The sequence below is a fragment of the Barbus barbus genome (assembly GCF_936440315.1).
Source record: "Barbus barbus genome assembly, chromosome: 45".
NCBI classification, from domain to species: Eukaryota; Metazoa; Chordata; class Actinopteri; order Cypriniformes; family Cyprinidae; genus Barbus; species Barbus barbus.
Genome location: NC_136723.1, coordinates 1,125,538 through 1,142,848, shown reverse-complemented (window position 1 = coordinate 1,142,848; position 17,311 = coordinate 1,125,538). Strand labels below are relative to the sequence as shown.

The window sequence follows — 17,311 nt, the reverse complement described above, 5'->3', positions numbered from 1 at the left end:
CGTAACGCATTATTATGGTTGATAATAGCAATTAATGGAGATGAGCTGTTGATCATAATTAGCATGGCCATAAGTTGGCTGTGTACAGAAAGTTTCAAGTTAATTGCATTAATAATACTATATGAAATAAACTTAATCTTTAAAACAATCTATATATATCTATCTACAGGGCTCCAAACTGCGACTAAAATGGTCGCATTTGCGACCAAAAATATTAATTTGCGAGTGAAGTTTTTGCTGAGGTCGCCACTGGCGACTATATATAATTTGCATGAAAGGACTTTTTTCCCGATTGTTTTGCGCTCACATCTTTTGTTATGTTCACGTATTAAACATAAGACGATGCGCATCATAGTTTTACTGGAAAAGAGTTTCAAACAGTCCTCGTCTCTGCCGCACACAGTCTGCTGAACGCAGTGAGAGAGACCTGAAAGGGCCTGTTGGTCACTTCATGCATTTTCTCTGATCGGATATCTATATGATTTGTTAAAACGTTTCCCCATTTACACTTGGCCACATAAATGTGTCTTCGCAAAACGGATATAAATCCGTTCTTCAATTCCCGCTTCATATGCAAATATAACGGAGTTCACCTCAATGAAAGCAATGGATAATTTTATTAATTATCAGCTAATTTCAATATCAAGAGAGCGCGCGGCATCAGCACTGGAAAGATAGGCTAGTCTCGCTACTTTTAATGAAGAAGATTGTGTGTTGAGCGTCTGCGGCTTACTTTCAGGTTCATTCAGTTTGCGCGTCGCTTGCTGAAGAAATACTCCGCTACTCATCCGCGGTGATGCTTGTTGCATTGCGCTGTCATATCTGACTATAACATGCCATATAGCCTATAAAACGCTCTCACACGTCTATTACTTTAATATTATGGGAGGAGTAAAATTACCATATGTGGTTTCAACAACCAGATGCATTTACACTTGTCCGGTCGATCTTCTTATCGAGATCTTAGTCTATATGCTGTGTTCTGTTAATGCTTCCTGTTATTTGAAGCGCACTTGCCATCCAGTAATCGCAAAAAGCTTTGTGCTGTCTTACTTTTTAATAAACAAAGTATCAGCTTTAAAATGCTACGAAATTCAAATGATGCGGTTTGGGTGCTCTTTAATGCGGACCACAAGCGCACACTTTGGGTAATATAAACAGCAGTACCCCGCGTCCACACGGTCCGTGTATGTGTCCGGATCGCGCGAGCGGAGAGTATCGCACTTAATGCTCAGGCGCGATCTCTTTAGCACCTCAGTTAAAGCAGCAAGTGAACCCATTATATATTTCCATTTACTACTATAGTATGAAATGAACATGATCAAAAGGTAGGCAATAAGAAAGCCTATAATACAACTTACTGAAATGTTTTATGTAAAAGCTCATTGTTTCAAACTGAGGAAATGTATAAAGCTTGTAAACATTGCATTGTAATACATTTACCTCAGAATAACCACTCAGTGTCCATAAACTCATCAGTCAGCTAGAAAAATAACTATAAAGAGGAGCGTTTTGCTATATTCATGCGCTGTTGCATATTAATATTTTTACTTATTCTGTTGTACATGATTCAACTCCTCCTATAAAATTGCATTTTACTAATGAAGAAAAACAGACTGAATGTGTGAAAGACGTGACAACATTTATAGGATGCACTGCACTCAGTTGCCAAGTGATGCTTATGGTCCATGATATTGCTACAGATTGTGTGTAACGAACAATTCTTTGTGACTGTATATTTCAAGTTGTAAAAGACATTTAATTCACACTTTAAGTGAACCTTAGTCCCCCGGTCGACCTGATCATCTACAAGATGGATTAAAATGCTGATAAAGCCTAGAAAAGATAAGACAAACACATGACAAAATGATTGAAATGTTAAAATAGGGGGGAAAAATAAAATGATAATAATAAAATAAACCACTTTTATTCTGTGGCACCTAAAAAAATAATTTGGCGCCTAAGTTTTTCTTTTATAGGAGCCAATGGCTCCTTACTCGATTTTTTTGTCTGGAGCCCTGTATCTATCTATCTATATCTATATATCTATATCTATCTATCTATCTATCTATATATATATATATATATATATATATATATTATCGTCAATTGTATCGTTATCGCAATACATACCTGAAATTATCGTGATAAATTTTTTAGGCCATATCGCCCATCCCTATTATAAACTAACACAAGCGAACACAAGCTTATAAACTAACACAAGTGAACACAAGCTTATAAACTAACACAAGCGAACACAGGCCTATAAACCTACACAAGTGAACACAAGCTTATAAACTAACACAAGCGAACACAGGCCTATAAACCTACACAAGTGAACACAAGCCTATAAACCTACACAAGTGAACACAAGCCTATAAACTAACACAAGCGAACACAGGCCTATAAACCTACACAAGCGAACACAGGCTTATAAACTAACACAAGTGAACACAGGCCTATAAACCTACACAAGCGAACACAAGCTTATAAACTAACACAAGTGAACACAAGCCTATAAACTAACACAAGTGAACACAAGCCTATAAACTAACACAAGTGAACACAAGCCTATAAACTAACACAAGTGAACACAAGCCTATAAACCTACACAAGTGAACACAAGCCTATAAACTAACACAAGTGAACACAAGCCTATAAACTAACACAAGCGAACACAGGCCTATAAACTAACACAAGTGAACACAAGCGTATAAACTAACACAAGTGAACACAAGCCTATAAACTAACACAAGTGAACACAAGCCTATAAACTAACACAAGTGAACACAAGCCTATAAACTAACACAAGTGAACACAAGCCTATAAACCTACACAAGTGAACACAGGCCTATAAACTAACACAAGGCCTATAAACTAACACAAGCGAACACAAGCCTATAAACCTACACAAGTGAACACAAGCCTATAAACTAACACAAGCGAACACAAGCCTATAAACCTACACAAGTGAACACAAGCCTATAAACTAACACAAGTGAACACAAGCCTATAAACTAACACAAGTGAACACAAGCCTATAAACTAACACAAGTGAACACAGGCCTATAAACCTACACAAGTGAACACAGGCCTATAAACTAACACAAGCGAACACAAGCCTATAAACCTACACAAGTGAACACAAGCCTATAAACTAACACAAGCGAACACAGGCCTATAAACTAACACAAGTGAACACAAGCGAACACAGGCGAACACAGGCCTATAAACCTACACAAGCGAACACAAGCGAACACAGGCTTATAAACTAACAAGCGAACACAAGCTTATAAACTAACACAAGTGAACACAAGCCTATAAACTAACACAAGCGAACACAGGCCTATAAACTAACACAAGTGAACACAAGCTTATAAACTAACACAAGCGAACACAGGCCTATAAACCTACACAAGTGAACACAAGCTTATAAACTAACACAAGCGAACACAGGCCTATAAACCTACACAAGTGAACACAAGCCTATAAACCTACACAAGTGAACACAAGCCTATAAACTAACACAAGCGAACACAGGCCTATAAACCTACACAAGCGAACACAGGCTTATAAACTAACACAAGTGAACACAGGCCTATAAACCTACACAAGCGAACACAAGCTTATAAACTAACACAAGTGAACACAAGCCTATAAACTAACACAAGTGAACACAAGCCTATAAACTAACACAAGTGAACACAAGCCTATAAACTAACACAAGTGAACACAAGCCTATAAACCTACACAAGTGAACACAGGCCTATAAACTAACACAAGGCCTATAAACTAACACAAGCGAACACAAGCCTATAAACCTACACAAGTGAACACAGGCCTATAAACTAACACAAGCGAACACAAGCCTATAAACCTACACAAGTGAACACAAGCCTATAAACTAACACAAGCGAACACAGGCCTATAAACTAACACAAGTGAACACAAGCGTATAAACTAACACAAGTGAACACAAGCCTATAAACTAACACAAGTGAACACAAGCCTATAAACTAACACAAGTGAACACAAGCCTATAAACCTACACAAGTGAACACAGGCCTATAAACTAACACAAGGCCTATAAACTAACACAAGCGAACACAAGCCTATAAACCTACACAAGTGAACACAAGCCTATAAACTAACACAAGTGAACACAAGCCTATAAACCTACACAAGTGAACACAGGCCTATAAACTAACACAAGGCCTATAAACTAACACAAGCGAACACAAGCCTATAAACCTACACAAGTGAACACAAGCCTATAAACTAACACAAGTGAACACAAGCCTATAAACTAACACAAGCGAACACAAGCCTATAAACCTACACAAGTGAACACAAGCCTATAAACTAACACAAGTGAACACAAGCCTATAAACTAACACAAGTGAACACAAGCCTATAAACTAACACAAGTGAACACAGGCCTATAAACCTACACAAGTGAACACAGGCCTATAAACTAACACAAGCGAACACAAGCCTATAAACCTACACAAGTGAACACAAGCCTATAAACTAACACAAGCGAACACAGGCCTATAAACTAACACAAGTGAACACAAGCGAACACAGGCGAACACAGGCCTATAAACCTACACAAGCGAACACAAGCGAACACAGGCTTATAAACTAACAAGCGAACACAAGCTTATAAACTAACACAAGTGAACACAAGCCTATAAACTAACACAAGCGAACACAGGCCTATAAACTAACACAAGTGAACACAAGCTTATAAACCAACACAAGTGAACACAAGCCTATAAACTAACACAAGTGAACACAAGCTTATAAACTAACACAAGTGAACACAAGCCTATAAACTAACACAAGCGAACACAAGCCTATAAACTAACACAAGTGAACACAAGCCTATAAACTAACACAAGTGAACACAGGCCTATAAACTAACACAAGTGAACACAGGCTTATAAACTAACACAAGTGAACACAGGCTTATAAACTAATACAAGTGAACACAAGCCTATAAACTAACACAAGTGAACACAGGCTTATAAACTAACACAAGTGAACACAGGCCTATAAACTAATACAAGTGAACACAAGCCTATAAACTAACACAAGTGAACACAGGCTTATAAACTAACACAAGTGAACACAGGCCTATAAACTAACACAAGTGAGCACAGGCTTATAAACTAACACAAGTGAACACAGGCCTATAAACTAACACAAGTGAACACAAGCCTATAAACTAACACAAGTGAACACTAGGGCTGTATACCTTGGAGAACCTGGCGATACGATACATACCTCGATACACAGGTCACGATTCGATACGTACCTCGATACAGAGCTGTCTCGATACGATTTGATACAATGTGACACGATTCGATACGATTCAATAAAAATACATGGGCCAGAGCCAATTAGTTAATGCTGAACACATTTACTCAACAAACAGAACTCTGCATTTTTCTTCAATTTATTGAAGACAAAAGTGCATTATAACAAAGTGCATTTTGCTTAAATATTTGCAACTTTAAGTGCTCTGATTAATTGTACACAAATTGTATTAATCTGGAAATTACCACAAGTCAACATTTAACTTTCCAAGGGTACAGTCTGAGCTCACACAAGCACAAAATCTTCTTATTCTTAACTTCTTATTAAATCTTCTTATAATTCTTTTTTGTGACACCATGTACTGCCATAACATATTTCACTATGAAATCACTTAAATGCTACATCTTGCTTTAACATTTTCCATGAGTTTTTTTAAACTCGCGGGCGCCGCTGCGCCCCCTAATGGCTGGGTGGAGTATCGATACTAAGGGCTAGAATATCGATACTGTATCTTTTTTTATGATATCGGTATGTATCTAAGAATCGATATTTTGAGCACACCCCTAGTGAACACAAGCTTATAAACTAACACAAGCGAACACAGGCTTATAAACTAACACAAGTGAACACAAGCTTATAAACTAACACAAGTGAACACGCCTATAAACTAACACAAGTGAACACAGGCCTATAAACTAACACAAGTGAACACAAGCTTATAAACTAACACAAGCGAACACAAGCTTATAAACTAACAAGTGAACACAGGCCTATAAACTAACACAAGTGAACACAGGCTTATAAACTAACACAAGTGAACACAGGCTTATAAACTAACACAAGTGAACACAAGCTTATAAACTAACACAAGCGAACACAAGCTTATAAACTAACACAAGCGAACACAGGCTTATAAACTAACACAAGTGAACACAAGCTTATAAACTAACACAAGTGAACACAGGCTTATAAACTAACACAAGCGAACACAAGCTTATAAACTAACACAAGTGAACACAGGCTTATAAACTAACACAAGCGAACACAAGCTTATAAACTAACACAAGTGAACACAGGCTTATAAACTAACACAAGCGAACACAAGCTTATAAACTAACACAAGCGAACACAAGCTTATAAACTAACACAAGGCCTATAAACTAACACAAGCGAACACAGGCTTATAAACTAATACAAGTGAACACAAGCTTATAAACTAACACAAGTGAACACAGGCTTATAAACTAACAAGCGAACACAAGCTTATAAACTAACACAAGGCCTATAAACTAACACAAGCGAACACAGGCTTATAAACTAACACAAGCGAACACAAGCTTATAAACTAACACAAGTGAACACAGGCCTATAAACTAACACAAGTGAACACAGGCTTATAAACTAACACAAGTGAACACAAGTTTATAAACTAACACAAGTGAACACAAGCTTATAAACTAACACAAGCGAACACAAGCTTATAAACTAACACAAGTGAACACAGGCCTATAAACTAACACAAGTGAACACAAGCTTATAAACTAACACAAGCGAACACAGGCTTATAAACTAACACAAGCGAACACAAGCTTATAAACTAACACAAGCGAACACAGGCTTATAAACTAACACAAGCGAACACAAGCTTATAAACTAACACAAGTGAACACAGGCTTATAAACTAGCACAAGTGAACACAAGCCTATAAACTAACACAAGTGAACACAGGCTTATAAACTAGCACAAGTGAACACAAGCCTATAAACTAACACAAGTGAACACAGGCCTATAAACTAACACAAGCGAACACAAGCCTATAAACTAACACAAGTGAACACAGGCTTATAAACTAACACAAGTGAACACAGGCTTATAAACTAACACAAGCGAACACAAGCTTATAAACTAACACAAGTGAACACAAGCCTATAAACTAACACAAGTGAACACAAGCTTATAAACTAACACAAGTGAACACAGGCTTATAAACTAGCACAAGTGAACACAAGCCTATAAACTAGCACAAGTGAACACAAGCCTATAAACTAACACAAGTGAACACAGGCTTATAAACTAACACAAGCGAACACAGGCTTATAAACTAACACAAGCGAACACAAGCTTATAAACTAACACAAGTGAACACAGGCTTATAAACTAACACAAGTGAACACAAGCTTATAAACTAACACAAGTGAACACAGGCCTATAAACTAACACAAGTGAACACAGGCCTATAAACCTACACAAGTGAACACAGGCCTATAAACTAACACAAGCGAACACAAGGTGTATTTGATCGTGAAAGAGTGAGGTCGCTGCGGCTATATTTAGCGTCGCGTCATGTCTGTGGTCCTCTTACCTGACCCTGACCGCCCCAGGAGCCGTTATACACGCCGGCGTTGTCCTCGCTGAGGCCCAGCTCTTTCAGCCAGCTGTACTGCGGCCGGTTAACAAGCAGCGTCGACATGTTCACCGCTCCAGCTCCGACGCGCCGCGACACTTTAGTCCTCAGAGCGAAGAACCGCGTCAGCACGCGCTGCATCCTGAACTGACGCACGCGGCCGAGAGCCACGCGCATGCCGTCCGCGGTCACGTGCGTACGGCGCTTCTGATTGGTCAGCCGGCGACTCGCCCCTTCAAAGAGTAAACCATAGGGTATAAACTTGTTAGGTTACACTTTATTTTACAGTGGAATTAGACTACTAGTTAAATATAACTTTTTAATGCTACTTTGAAATGCTTTTTCAATATTGATATAATTGTAATTATAACTTTGAGGTCTAGCAAAGAAGGATCCTCTCTCACAAAATTATGAAAGCCAGTTTTATTATATTCCCTGACAGTGGCTGTTTTTTCTTTCATGAATGAATATAATTAAAAATCACAAACTGTTTCTTTGCATTTATTTTAGTTATGGTCTCGCAGATCACGTGGGGAGGGTGAGAGTGAGGACACGCCCCCTCAGATTTCTGAGCCAAGTGGATTTTGAATGCAGCTTCCAAAAGACAAAAAATAGCAGAATAATATTTTCATATTTGATACAATCACACCGGCATAATTAAATCGATCAGCGCGTCATATCATCAGCTGCTAAATTCAAATCTGTGTGCTGCGCATTACAACCAATCACAGACGATTGTGTTGAGCTGCTGAATGCAGGGACCAATCAGAGGCGTCAGATGAGTCATCGCTTACTGCCCGTGTTTTCTTCCCTCACTGAATACCTCTTTCTGCAGAATTCTCTCTCAGAAATAATAAAGTGCAGATGTGGTTTGAGTGCTTGAACTCTAGACTCAGTGAAAGTGTTCGGATAACTAGCTTAACTTACAATGATTTATTCATATTAACTTTCAGTGTTAAATTCACATTGAATATAAAGTCAGTCGTATTAAAACTATGTTATGGCATGAAGCCCATATCTGTTACAGTTTTTACAATCACTTTGCTATTATTTTCAGAACCTTGATGTCATTTTTCACAACTCTAAACACAAAACTCACAACCAATGATCAAAATGCACATTTTTCAAAACTCTAACCCTTTTCTCAGTTGCTTGGATACAATACACATAAAACTTAGATCATTTGTTCATTCAACAAAAATCACCTGTTCAATATGACACAACTTAACATCAAAGTACTACTATTTCAAAAGGCAATTCACATTACATTTCAAATGAGTGTCTATTCATTTCCTTACAATGATCTAACTATCAATTGATACAACTGCTCAAAATGATAAGTAACTGTTGCATTAATGCATAGTTGTATGGAAACAGACAAACAATCTTCCATGTTTAAATCATGAAAGTTTCACGATACTGTAACGAGATTCATTGTCACCAATTAGTGTGGAGCATGAACCAATTAGACTACAATATCCATGGATGTAGCCTAATATTTTATCATAATGCTTCATCAGACACTGTGTCTATGGTCCCAAATACTGTACCCCCTTTTCAGACTATTTACAGTATTGACAGTACTGCACTGTATAGATGCAGGCCCTTGTAATTGCTTGTCCAATTCTGCCAACTCGTTACTGATGATTGAGTGCACATTGTGGAATGAGTATATAAAGAGTTGATTGGGATCCAATTGCAAGAGCATAGCGATACGTAACATGGAGCCAGCAGGTGATCCAGGTCACAATGGAGGTCAAGCGGTGGTGGGAGGAAGACGAGGAAGACGTGTTGGTCAAAGTAATGGCAGGGGACAGGCACCCCTTCTGAGAGGTGGTCATGGGCCTCGTTTGAGAGGTGTGGGGGAACGGGGTAGAGGACAGGCACCCCTTCTGAGAGGTGGTCGTGGGCCTCGCTTGAGAGGTGCGGGGGAACGTGGTAGAGGACAGGCGCCCCTTCTGAGAGGTGGTCGTGGGCCTCGTTTGAGAGGTGTGGGGGAACGGGGTAGAGGACAGGCACCCCTTCTGAGAGGTGGTCGTGGGCCTCGTTTGAGAGGTGCGGGGGAACGTGGTAGAGGACAGGCGCCCCTTCTGAGAGGTGGTCGTGGGCCTCGCTTGAGAGGTGTGGGGGAACGGGGTAGAGGACAGGCACCCCTTCTGAGAGGTGGTCGTGGGCCTCGCTTGAGAGGTGCGGGGGAACGTGGTAGAGGACAGGCGCCCCTTCTGAGAGGTGGTCGTGGGCCTCGTTTGAGAGGTGTGGGGGAACGGGGTAGAGGACAGGCACCCCTTCTGAGAGGTGGTCGTGGGCCTCGTTTGAGAGGTGCGGGGGAACGTGGTAGAGGACAGGCCCCCCTTCTGAGAGGTGGTCGTGGGCCTCGTTTGAGAGGTGTGGGGGAACGTGGTAGAGGACAGGCGCCCCTTCTGAGAGGTGGTCGTGGGTCTCGTTTGAGAGGTGCGGGGGAACGTGGTAGAGGACAGGCCCCCCTTCTGAGAGGTGGTCGTGGGCCTCGTTTGAGAGGTGCGGGGGAACGTGGTAGAGGACAAGCACCCCTTCTGAGAGGTGGTCGTGGGCCTCGTTTGAGAGGTGCGGGGGAACGTGGTAGAGGACAGGCCCCCCTTCTGAGAGGTGGTCGTGGGCCTCGTTTGAGAGGTGCGGGGGAACGTGGTAGAGGACAAGCACCCCTTCTGAGAGGTGGTCGTGGGCCTCGTTTGAGAGGTGTGGGGGAACGTGGTAGAGGACAGGCGCCCCTTCTGAGAGGTGGTCGTGGGTCTCGTTTGAGAGGTGCGGGGGAACGTGGTAGAGGACAGGCCTCCCTTCTGAGAGGTGGTCGTGGGCCTCGTTTGAGAGGTGCGGGGGAACGTGGTAGAGGACAGGCCCCCCTTCTGAGAGGTGGTCGTGGGTCTCGTTTGAGAGGTGCGGGGGAACGTGGTAGAGGACAGGCCCCCCTTCTGAGAGGTGGTCGTGGGTCTCGTTTGAGAGGTGTGGTGGAACGTGGCAGAGGACAAGCGCCCCTTCTGAGAGGTGGTCGTGGGTCTCGTTTGAGAGGTGTGGTGGAACGTGGCAGAGGACAGGCGCCCCTTCTGAGAGGTGGTCGTGGGCTTCGTTTGAGAGGTGTGGGGGAACGTGGCAGAGGACAGGCGCCCCTTCTGAGAGGTGGTCGTGGGCCTCGTTTGAGAGGTGTGGGGGAACGTGGTAGAGGACAGGCGCCCCTTCTGAGAGGTGGTCGTGGGCCTCGTTTGAGAGGTGTGGGGGAACGTGGTAGAGGACAGGCGCCTCTTCTGAGAGGTGGTCGTGGGTCTCGTTTGAGAGGTGCGGGGGAACGTGGTAGAGGACAGGCCTCCCTTCTGAGAGGTGGTCGTGGGCCTCGTTTGAGAGGTGAGGGGGAACGTGGTAGAGGACAGGCCCCCCTTCTGAGAGGTGGTCGTGGGTCTCGTTTGAGAGGTGTGGTGGAACGTGGCAGAGGACAGGCGCCCCTTCTGAGAGGTGGTCGTGGGTCTCGTTTGAGAGGTGTGGTGGAACGTGGCAGAGGACAGGCGCCCCTTCTGAGAGGTGGTCGTGGGCTTCGTTTGAGAGGTGTGGGGGAACGTGGCAGAGGACAGGCGCCCCTTCTGAGAGGTGGTCGTGGGCCTCGTTTGAGAGGTGTGGGGGAACGTGGTAGAGGACAGGCGCCCCTTCTGAGAGGTGGTCGTGGGCCTCGTTTGAGAGGTGTGGGGGAACGTGGTAGAGGACAGGCGCCTCTTCTGAGAGGTGGTCGTGGGCTTCGTTTGAGAGGTGCGGGGGAACGTGGTAGAGGACAGGCACTACCTTCTGAGAGGTGGTCGTGAGCCTCGTTTGAGAGGTGCGGGGGAACGTGGTAGAGGACAAGGCCACGGATCAAGACAGCGGCAGCAACAGCATAGAGTGTCCAATGAAATTCGGGCAATAGTTGTAGACCATGTCATAAATCATGGCATGACAATGACTGAGGCGGCTACAATGATACAACCAAACCTCAGAAGGTCAACCGTGGCCTCAATAATCAGAACTTTCCGCAATGAGAACCGGTAAGTTATCAGCATGCACTAAACATTATGCTACTCTCAATTGTCAAATGACTGCATACCAATGTGTATCACAGAATAGGTGATGTGACCAAGTGTCTTCTTACTCTAATGTTCCCTGTAGAATTGTGACCAGGCCAAATAGTGGAGGCAGAGGCAAAATTCTAACTGACCAACAAGAGCAGGCTGTGGTCGATTTGGTTCGGGCCAGAAATGATATTCGCCTTACAGAAATTCGCCAGCATATCTTGGACAATGAAGACATGTTCAACAATGTGGGATCCATAAGTTTGCCGACTATTGCATGCATACTGAAAAGGCACCAGGTATCTATAAAACAACTATACCGTGTGCCTTTCGAAAGAAATGCAGACAGAGAGAAGCAAATGAGGACTGAGTATGTTCAGGTAAGTTCAGTTTCAAGATGGCGGTTGTAAAAACATTCCCAAAAATTCTACATTGTACAGTAATCTCTAAATCTCTTTCCAAAATGTATTTCTAGAGGGTGATGGAGCTGGATGCTGATGACGACCATCACAAATTCATATATTTGGATGAGGCAGGTTTTAATCTGGCCAAGACAAGGAGGAGCGGTCAGAATTTCATTGGCCAGCGGGCAACCATCCAAGTACCTGGACAACGTGGGGCCAACATTACCATGTGTGCGGCTATATCAGAAGATGGTGTGGTGGGACGCAGACCTCATATTGGACCATATAATGCAGCTCTCCTTGTCACCTTTCTTGATGAGCTCGATCAGGTTTGTAGAGCTGAAGGTGTGACCTATGTCATTGTGTGGGACAATGTCAGGTTCCATCATGCTCATGTGGTGCAAGCATGGTTTCAGGCCCATGCACAATTTACCACCCTGTATTTAACCCCATACTCTCCTTCCTTAACCCGATTGAGGAATTGTTCTCCGCATGGAGATGGAAGGTTCATGATAGGCACCCTCATGAACAAGTCCCTCTTCTCCAGGCCATGGATGACGCCTGCAATGACATCACAGCAGACCAGTGTCAGGCCTGGATTGGCCATGCCCGAAGGTTTTTTCCAAGATGTTTGGCTAATGAAAACATCCACTGTGATGTAGATGAGAACCTGTGGCCAAATCCACAACACAGAGTTGTTGACAATGTAGAAGTACAGTAATCACTCCTGTTTTGTTTCTTACAGTACAAGCAAGCTGAGGAACACTGCATTTGATGTTTTACAGTACTGTCTTTTCTTTTCTATTTCATAGCTAATTACTGTATTGTTGCTTTGATTCAAATAAACCTATGTTGTGATTGTACTGTAGTGTTTTGCATCAATATATTACAAACTTTGTTCAATGATTCCACTGTGTCTGTAGTATTCTCTCTACTCCTGCAGCACTTTTACAGAGCTGTATTTACTGTACATGTAGTACCATAATGAAACCTGTATCACCTATTTTGTTCTACAATATTTAATGATTGTACGAACAATGCCAGTGAAACTATCGGTTGCTTGTGTGTGGGTGATCTATAGTTATGTTTCAATTAAATTTGTTTTTTGAACCAATGATTGTGCAAGATTTCTTTAAAGATGTGAATGCACAATGCAATGTTTTGAACATTAGACAGCCTGTGTTACAAGTGATAACCGTTTTGAGTTTTGTCTAGAGTTGGGAAAAATGACATCAAGGCTCTGAAAATAGTAGCAAAGTGATTGTAAAAACTAATTACAGTTTTTTTTTTTTTGCGATCGCTATGACAATTTTTTTTCAATACTTTTAACAATTTTCCTAAACTCTTAACACAGTTAGCACAACATCTGTCTGTGTAGTCTATACAATTAACACATTTCTTGTTGCTTTGAAACAAAATGCATGCAGTTAACACAAATTTAAAATGCTTGAACTTCTTTTACACACAAGCTCAAACAAGACCAAAACAATTTAATTTTACTGCCAAATTTTCAAATGCTTTCACGCTGTATGTCAGAAAAGATAGCATCATGTCCTAAACCTAACTTATAGGCTAAAGTCAAAGTGAACAGCTGTTCATATTGTGAATTGAAACAGAAATATGTCCCCTGTATTTTATTCCATTGCTAATGAGAAACAGCGGATTATGCAAATATATAAATTACAGCTGATTCCCATCAACACACTCAGGTGTTGAGGTTCTTTCAATTGCATGACCATACAGTATACAGTAAAAGAGGATCTTTTTGGGCTGATCTTGTGTTGAAAGTCCACTCCTGCAATAATTGTGAGATTTTAGAAGATCTGCATGAAAGACTTGTGCCAGAGGTAGATATATGTGATCACATGGAACAATGTGGCATTCCACCATTCCTGTGCAGTCACAGCCTGGTTTGATGCCCATCCGAGAATGGAGTCCATTTTCCTTGCTCCATACTCCACTTTCCTCAAAACCATTGAGAAGTTTTTCTGAGCCTGGAGATGGAAGGTTTTTGACCAAATGTCCCTCCTGGATGCAATGGATGCTGCACACCAAGACATCACAGCTGAACACTGCCAGGGGTGGATAAGGCATACCAAAAGATACCTTGCCAGAGAAGAAGATATCAGGTGTGATGGGGATGAAAACATGTGATCAAATGCAGAAGACCACAGACTCCTCTGTGGCTTTTTCTGTTTGTATATTTTGTAGTTTCATATAATAAATGGCAACTGTATTGCATATTTTTGTTTTCTTGCAGTAAAGTCCTGTGGCAAATAAAGCCTTTACTTCAGTAATATTGTCTGTCTTCTTTTTTCACAAACTGTACATTCTTTAAAGCTACTTTGAGACGGGTCATTCATTTTTTACAGAGAATTTTTGCAGCAAAAGAAACAAAATACATGCATTTACCAAACCCAAAGAAACAAAAATGTAGCTTTTGCAAATGTTTTATTGTATGATCAACACAATATAGTATTGTATAAGGGCAGATCTGACACTTATAAAATAATGCAATTTCTGTAATTCCGTCTGATGTTAGTGTTTTTATGATATTGTGCTATGATTGACTTAATGTTCCTGTTGGAAGAGAACATGTGTTTTGGAATAATAATTTCATTTTGAGACATGTTCGCAGTGTTTTGGTAGACGTAGTGTATTGTGTTAGTGTATTATAGTAATTTGAAAATTAGTGTTGGAGTTTAGTTTGCAATGTGTGATTTTGAGCATGAAATTAACTGTTTTGTCAATTGTGTGTTGTACGTGTGTTGATGCGTTACAGTTTTTTTGGATTGCTTACACACTAAAATTAAAAGTAGTACACTATTAGCAAAACCTTACACTCAAGAAGCAAAACATCAGCCCATATTTGCACAACTATAAGCACATTGTCAACCTCACACTTGTTGCAAAACTCTACACACAGTGATTTGCAAAACACTAAACACACTTAACATACATTACACACAAAAATCTATCATGAAGTCACTTCCTTGCAATACCAAAGCACTGACTGTCAAATTACCGCACCGTCCAACCAATTGGTTCAACACAGTCATCAGGTGTGCAAACACTTATTTGCTTAATTGTAGACACACCAATCAGGTGTATAAGCACTATAAAAAGCAGCAGGTGACTTCATCGGTCTTCAATCACAATGGAAAGAGTCAGAGAAAGAGTAAGACGACGAGGAGGAGGACGAGAAGGAGGAGGAGGAAGGGGACCGAATCTGACAAATGAGATCCGCGCAACACTGGTTGACCACGTTGTCATCCACGGCCTGACGCTGAGGGAGGCTGGACTGCGAGTACAGCCAAATCTAAGCCGATACACAGTGGCAAGTGTGATAAGAACATTTCGACTGGAAAATAGGTATTGTAAAAATATCACCATATCAAAAACATCTGCACGGTTTCAGTAACTGCTTACAGTACTGTATTCTATGCAGTATCAGCACTTCTGTTACCTTTTCCTGTGAAATTACTGTACTATTGTATACTGTTTTTTCAAGGTCAGGAACGACAAGGGGGAAGGCCTCCTATGTTCACAGAACAGCAAGAGAAGGAGATAGTAAACATGGTTTGGGCCAACAATGCTATAACACTCAATCAGCTCCAAGCTAACATTGTCAATAACCATGCCAGTTTCAACGATATCCATCAGGTCTCAACATCAACACTGGCACGCATCCTAAAAAAAAACCAAATTCAAATGAAGCAAATTTATCGAGTGCCTTTCGAGCGCAATTCCGAAAGGCTGAAACGACTGCGGCATGATTATGCAGAGATATGTATTCACTTTAGCAGTGTGATCTTGCATACGGTCTCATAATCTTTTACTGTACTGTAATATGTATACTAGATCTACACTGAACTACACAATTTTGCCTGACACTGTTCTTCAGGGAGTTTTACGAATGGATGGAGAGGAGATCCAGCATGAGTTCATTTACGTAGATGAGGCTGGGTTCAACCTGACGAGAACACGAAGGAGGGGAAGAAACCTCATTGGCCACAGGGCTATAGTCAATGTCCCAGGGCAACGTGGGGGTAATATAACACTCTGTGCAGCCATTACACAGAATGGGGTCCTCCACCGCCATGCCCATATGGGCCCTTACAACACAGCACTCATACTTACATTCTTGGACCAATTGCACAACATAACAGCAGCAAATCAAATCGATCATATGCAATACATTGTTGTCTGGGACAATGTGTCTTTCCACCGCTCTGCTCTGGTTCAGAACTGGTTTCAGCAACATCCACATTTCACCATCCTATATCTTCCACCATACTCTCCATTCCTCAACCCTATAGAAGAGTTTTTCTCGGCATGGCGGTGGAAGGTATATGATCTCCGTCTCCAGGCTGAGGTACCCCTCATCCAAGCCATGGAGGAGGCCTGTGACCAGATGGAGGTAGCAGCAATGCAAGGATGGATTCGTCATTCAAGACGTTTCTTTCCAAGGTGTCTTGCTAATGACCACATTGCCTGCGATGTTGATGAAATTCTCTGGCCAGATCCAGCTAGGCGATGAGACCATGTCTAGTTTTTTTTTTTTGTAACAGTAAACTTGCAGTACAATACGTAAAGTGACATTTTGTTACAGTATTATGAATCTCCATGTCAACATTTTGGGCGTGTTGAGAAATAAATGAGTTTCTTCAGTCTGCAACATTGGTCTTGTGTAGTGTTTGGTGGATTTACTTTATATTTGTACTTTGTTGATGGTAGCCTACTCTAATCATAGGGAAGCAGAAGCGCTAAAAGTGTTTTAGGTTTATCACAGCAGAGTGTAACTCGTGCAAACAGAGTATAGTAAACTGTGAAACGTGTGTTTCATATGGTAACAAAGTCTGGTTTTTAAACAGAAGTGTATAGTTTTTACAAGAGTGTTTAATTAAGCAAAGGATCTGTAGTGTTTTGCTAATTGGGTGTGTGGTTGTGCTAATTGTGTGTAGTGTTTTGTAAACACGGGCCCTGTTTTGAAAATCGTGCTTAAGCAATCCAAAAAAACTGTAAGAGTTTAGGAAAATTGTTAGAAGTATTGAAAAAATTGTCATAGCGATCATAAACTGTAAGTAAACAGACAGGTTTTTATGCATAGTTAA

At 41.6% G+C, this 17,311-nt stretch overlaps 1 protein-coding gene across 1 annotated transcript in view; it reads right to left on the bottom strand.

The window, feature by feature from the left end:
* LOC306864300 (alpha-aminoadipic semialdehyde dehydrogenase-like) overlaps positions 1-7,907 on the bottom strand; it is a 47,330-nt gene extending 39,423 nt beyond the window's left edge. The window contains exon 1 of the mRNA XM_079408237.1: positions 7,685-7,907. Within this exon, the coding sequence (XP_079264363.1) occupies positions 7,685-7,903 (219 nt within the window). The 5' untranslated portion in view covers positions 7,904-7,907. The remainder of the gene's footprint in view (positions 1-7,684) is intronic.
* Between the last annotated feature and the right edge of the window lie 9,404 nt (positions 7,908-17,311).